Source organism: Xiphias gladius, chromosome 19, assembly GCF_016859285.1.
Source record: "Xiphias gladius isolate SHS-SW01 ecotype Sanya breed wild chromosome 19, ASM1685928v1, whole genome shotgun sequence".
Classification (NCBI taxonomy): Eukaryota; Metazoa; Chordata; class Actinopteri; order Istiophoriformes; family Xiphiidae; genus Xiphias; species Xiphias gladius.
The window spans coordinates 8,628,504-8,634,503 of record NC_053418.1 but is presented as its reverse complement, the minus strand read 5'-3'; the positions used below and the strand labels follow the sequence as shown (position 1 = coordinate 8,634,503).

The following is a 6,000-nucleotide window of genomic DNA, read 5'->3' as shown; positions in this document are numbered from 1 at the left end:
AGGTAGCACGGAGTAGAGTATATTTATCAGGAGCTCCTGTCTCACTCGGTTAACTTTCCACTCAAAACTTTCTTCAGCTGCTCCTCTTTGACTTTGAGCGCTTTTTTCGAGACTTTGGCTCGACCTCCACTAGTTCATCTGCGTTTCCCCGATTATCTTCCAGCATCTCAGATTTCCACAGGTCACCTTAAATCACAAATCAGAGACATTGTGAAGAAAATGCTTCCAGAAACACAGGCAAACGCTCAACTCTTCACACATTTCATACAGACACATGAAATACGAATATTACATTGTCTGAATATTTGCTTAAAGCAGACCTAAAAAAACTCCAGTCTCTAAATTCATACCTGATCTGAATGAATTTCTATCTGTAAGTCTGTATTCTGTAAGTCAGAATACAGAAAATATTTATACTGTTTATCAATCCTAGAAACTGTCATCCAAACACCCATTTTAAGGTTACATAATAAAAAAAAACAGACATTATGGCATTCAATGTGACACTCAGAGAAATAACATATTCAAAATTTTACTACATTTTAACAAGCAAAAGTAATCAAAATGTAAATAACCACTAAAACAATATTTTAATTTTTAAAACTTTAATTGCCATTTTAGACAAAACACATGATTGAAAAAACAAAACAGACTGCAGCGAATGTTTTAAAACCTATGTGTCAGCGGATGATATGCAAAGTCCGACATTGGTATAATCCCTCCTAGTTGACAGATTTATTTTGCATTCGAGCAACCGAATGCACCGATCGGCCCAGATTGTAAAAAAAATTACCTGGCAGATCTCATGTCAGGTACAAAAAGTTGTTAAATCTCTAAAACCCTGACAAAATACTGAACAAAACAACAACAACAACAAAATCACAAAGCACGCAGGAAGGAGGTGTGAACATTATCCATTATTGAAGCACATCCTGGGAACAATGACACACCTGTGGCACAATGAATACGATTCATTTTTAGAAGTTTGGAGTCCACACGAGGGCAGCCGGGCTGAAAGATGGCATCTGGGAGAAAAACCCCACCGAGCAGTAATGGGGACAGGGAGTGGAGCTGGAGTTGAGGGGCAATGTTGATTGGAGCGGGTTGGGATGAGGTGGGGCGGGGGTCCACGATAAACGGCAGACAGGGAGGGGTCTTCACAGACAGTTGGAAGGCATTAGGGTGTTGGACAGGGACTTGTCAGATGCAGCTGTTGCCGTGGCTGATTGATAGAGTTTGTATTCGACCCTGACGGCAGACTGGAGTCGCTAGCCAGTGTTGAGAGGGATTACGTCAATTTCAAAACGAAAAAAAAAAAAAAAAAAAAAAATACAGTAAAAATGTAGAAAAACAAAAACAAACATGACATTTGCTAAACACTGAAATTAAACTATCACATTTCTCTACCTTGTGGCTACACCAAACCTGGTCAATCATCGCTGTTCTTTTTTTTTTCCTTCCTATTTTGGTCTGATTTGAAAGAATTCATAAATGTGGTATGATATATAAAAAATCTGAACGTAGCTTTACAGGGTTAACATACAGAGCTATAAAATATATCCTAAGTTGCACATTTATAAAAAGCATTCAGACTTGTTCTCACTTTCTCCAAATGGACTCATGTCTCCATGGAGTCACCTAGCACTTAGTCACATGATAAGTAGTACTTGTCTATGGCGGCACAGGAGGGTACACAGCAATATGCTTGTTTGCATGTACATAATACTCCATGAGATACTTGAGATACTCAGACTACACTATTCAGATTAGATATTTTCAGACACGGTGTGACAAACCGATATGTAACTACCGTACATAACACGAGGCTTTGGACTACACACTCCAATCACACAATGATATTCGTTGTCACCGAGTCAACAAGTAGAAGCACACTTGACAGCCGTACAGTACTTCTCACTGGAAAGAATATCAACCGCGTCCACCCAAGCATCCTGTAAAGTAATTAGTGGAGATGTTCAACACATCTATGGACAACCTGCGCTCCACTTTGTGTGTGTGTGTGTGTGTGTGTAAGAGTGAGAATGTGTGTGTGTGTTAGTGTCCAATGATGACAAGAGGAATGCCATAAGTTCCTAATGCCACTGGTTCAATCATAATGGCACAGACAGTAGTAAACAAGATTTCCATTTCTGGCAAAGTTCAATGATTTTTCTTGACAAACTGCATTACATTGGGTGGGTTTTATTGGTGGCTCTCCTCTGTCAGGTTGTAGCGGCTGACTGTAGCTTGTGCACACTCTTCCAATCTGAGAAATGAGACCACAGCGAAGGGAGGATAACATACAATACACATCTTGAAGAGAGAGGCCAACATCTGCTGTATTTTCTTGTGTGTACATGTTTGTGTCTATGCGTGAGTGTGTGACCATGGGCACCAGCAGGATGTGGTGTTTCTTTGTTGTTAGCCGCTAATGTCTCTGCATTAGCAGCGTTAGCATCATATCCTTGCAGGCTCTGTGTCTTTGTCCTCCAACAGGCTAATGAACTGACCAAAGCTCTCCTTCACTGCCTCCATGTTGTCAGTGGTGCTGCCTTCCAAGATCCAACGCTTCCCTCGGGCCAGAGGCTCCAGCTCAAAGTACTTCTTGATCTGCCGGCAAAAACAGAGATTGTGGTCAATTAAACATTCAGTAATGATCACACTTAGTAATTAAGTAAGGATGACAGCTCCTGTAATCAATACATTTACATGGACAGAATCATTTAAAAATCAGCAATTGTATTTTTCAGCAGAACATCTTTGTTCATTCATTCAAATGGTGATTTCTTTTTAATGAAAAGCAACAATACTTATTTCAAACCTTGTGCTATTTACAGCAAATAGTTTGCACATTTTTATCTCAAACATGACACAGGCTGATTTCAGTTGCCACCTATTACCTTGTGCTTCGGTAATGAGTAGGGTTTAAAACCTGATAAAGCTTTTATATGTTTTAGACCAGTATAATTTCATGATTCTGCCAATTCGGAGTGAGAAGCAGGTCTATCATTTTGCAATTCTATCTTGACCAAAGTCTAAGAAAAGCCCTGGTTTTAATGCTGCATTATGGTTTTCGGAGACCACACTCTTTGTCCTTTGAGGCCAAGAACATCAAAAAGGAAAAATAAATAAATAAATAGAAAAAATAAATAAAAAAACCAAGTAGTTTTCCATGCACAATGTCTTTTTTCCTCCTATAATCACTCATAAATACATGAAGGCACAGCCATGAAACTATCCAAACACAGATTTGCAACAGAATGCAACCAAACATACTAAAGTTAAATAGAATAAAACTACATGAAATAAAATAGTCTTCTTATCTGAGAACTATGTGGCTTGTTGGCTTGGCACTGTTCTTTGTAACAGTTGATTATAAAGTTCATATGTTTGCTTTTGGCAGCTCATGACAGTGGGGGTGCGATGAGGTTGGGGGGGAGAACCAGAACCAGCTGTTACGTAAAAACAAATCTCAACAGAGAGAAACAATGTCTGAGACCTCCACTGAAGGTACTGCAGGTTGTTAGGGTTTCTGACATTTTCGAGCTGAGAGTAATGGAAGCAATTTCGTTTGCCCGATGTGAACGAAGTTCATCCATCTCCTCCTGTTTGTCTGATAGGGAGTGAAGAATGTACGAAGACAAATGTGCTCTGTCAGCAGCACTGAGGGAAAAAGAAAAACATTAAAATGCTGCTAATGTCACTGATGCAATAAAACTACAATTTCCCAGCATGTATATTTATTTAGTCAGTTTCACACTGAGATTGACAGTTTTGTTGTTTGTAAATGAATGCGTCTATCACACTCAACAATAAGTAACAACAACAATAACGAATGCTGGAACTGTCAGTATATGGATAAAGCATTAATACGTCCTTTCAAAAAGTGATAGAAAACATTAAAATCTAAAAGGCTATTTCCTCAGTTATATTTACTGGTTAAAATACGAAGATTCTGCAAAAAAATTCCCAAAGCAGACTTTTTTCCTTGGCTTTTTTGTACTAATTATTGTAATATGATTTTTCATAGTGAGTGTTTGTTAAAAGGACACAGTCTGGAGAGTGGAAATTTACCAATTACTACAGAAATAGCAATGCTGTGAAGACATTTAAAACAATACATGACTTTAGCGATTATGATTTTGATCACATCTGTTTAGCATTCAAATAGTATTTCTACATATTTCTGCACATTGAAAACAAAGACTTATGATTGAACAAATCCTTGAAATCAATATGGCAGACAACCGCAGTATTCTGAAAGCAACACAAGAAGACAAATAGATTTGTGCGCCCTGTAAACACCATCAAATCCACACGGGTGCCCGTCACACAGTCAAATGACTTTTCAACTTCAAGTGAAATTGCTTTTGTCTAGACCGTGCTGGGCTGTCTAGCTGTGCCATGGTGTGTGGCATGAAGAGGATGGGGAAGAGGAGGAGGAGGAGGGGGGTATTCTTTGTGTCTGCTCAAATCCAGCCAGCCATGCCAGTGAGTGGGAGAGTGAGCGCTGTCTCTGCCCCCCTGAGCTGAGTCTCTGTCCGGGTGTAATGTGAGTTTAATGACAGATTAAGTCACCTCAGCCGCGTTTGGCTCAGAGGCCTGGCTAGAAAGCCGAGCAGACCCAAACAGTGTTAACAAATCTGTCTGGGTAACTTGAGCTGCCCTAGTCCAGGCTCTAGCCCCAGACCTAGACTGCAGACGATGCGGCTGGCTGCCTGTCTGTCTGTCTGGCTGGCTTGCTTGCTGGCTGGCTGGCTGGCTGGCTGGCTGGCTCACTTGTCTGCCTGTAGCCAAGGCCCTCTTCTGGAAGACTCTGGCCCCTGCACTGGCTGACAGTCAAAAGGCCAGCAGTGACCTCTGTACAAGTGCAGACAGGCTCAAGCTTCTGTCACTTCCCCTCCTTTCCTCACAGGCCAACAGAACACACCCAGGGGCATCTCACAGTGCGGCAATTGCCTTCTTTAGTACTATGCAACAGAAAACTGATCTTACCAATGACACCGGATGACTTATAAAGTTTTCAGTGCAGCTTTACAGTTGTGCATTCATGGTAACACGACTAGTCTGCGATACTAAAGAATCCCCCATATACTTTATACCTTGTTAGTATGAACACCTTCATACGGGCCACATTTCACTGACAGGGCAAATCCTATCCGGATATTTTAATCACACACAACAGGCGGACGGAATACGTCGCCAAAAACACTGTCTCAGTGTTACACGACTGAAGGAACCCCATGACCTAACAGTCGGATGTATCCACGTTGGCAGTCAACAGTGTGGCCCAAACCAGTTTCTCTGAGATTAAGTCCTCCTAAGCACACTTATGCTTGCTTAAGGAATTGCATGAGGCAGTGGGAAGGGTAAGCCACACAAGATGTGGGTTGCCAGATGGCTCCTAGGATGACCACTGGGTCATCCAGTCTAGCTTCTTCTAGGTCATACAGACCAGGGGCCTCACCTTGTGCATGGGAGAAAGCAGCTTATACATGCATAAGGGTGTCAAAAAATCTTTAATCACCTGTGTCTGTGTCAACTGTATTCCTGCTGCTGGAATCCATCAACTTTAGCCACCAAGGTAAATTGTTGTGGCAAGAGCCATAAAACTCAGGAAAGTAGAACTCTTTGGCAGCCTAAATAGTTACAGTGACTTCTGAGTCTGTAACTGAGAACTACCATGGGCTGGATTTGCAAGGTGGAGGAATGTTCAATGTCTCCTATGCTCATCATATGTTTAAAGCCTTAAAAAAGCTTATTGGTCAACTGTTAGGGCACATCTTTCTTTCCAAATGAGATAAAAAAAAACAACAGAGGGCAAATGCATGGTTTATATATGCCATTTGCCGTATATGCCATAATCCATGTTATCAAGTGAGGTTTAATTTGAGATCTGGCATACTATACATTGATGCCTGTCATTACTTCCTAAATATGAAAAGATGAGATCTGTCTTACATGTTGAAAGTTTCTAAGCTGACAGAAACGCTAAAATGC

The 6,000-nt window shown here is 40.9% G+C and overlaps 1 protein-coding gene across 4 annotated transcripts in view; it reads right to left on the bottom strand.

Annotated features, from left to right (window-relative positions):
• Positions 1-588: 588 nt before the first annotated feature.
• The window catches only part of LOC120805155 (ADP-ribosylation factor-like protein 15), a 114,525-nt gene continuing 109,113 nt past the window's right edge, over positions 589-6,000 (bottom strand). For all 4 annotated transcript variants that reach the window (XM_040155085.1, XM_040155087.1, XM_040155084.1 and 1 more), the window contains one exon: positions 589-2,610. In XM_040155085.1, the coding sequence (XP_040011019.1) occupies positions 2,458-2,610 (153 nt within the window). In that variant the 3' untranslated portion in view covers positions 589-2,457. The remainder of the gene's footprint in view (positions 2,611-6,000) is intronic.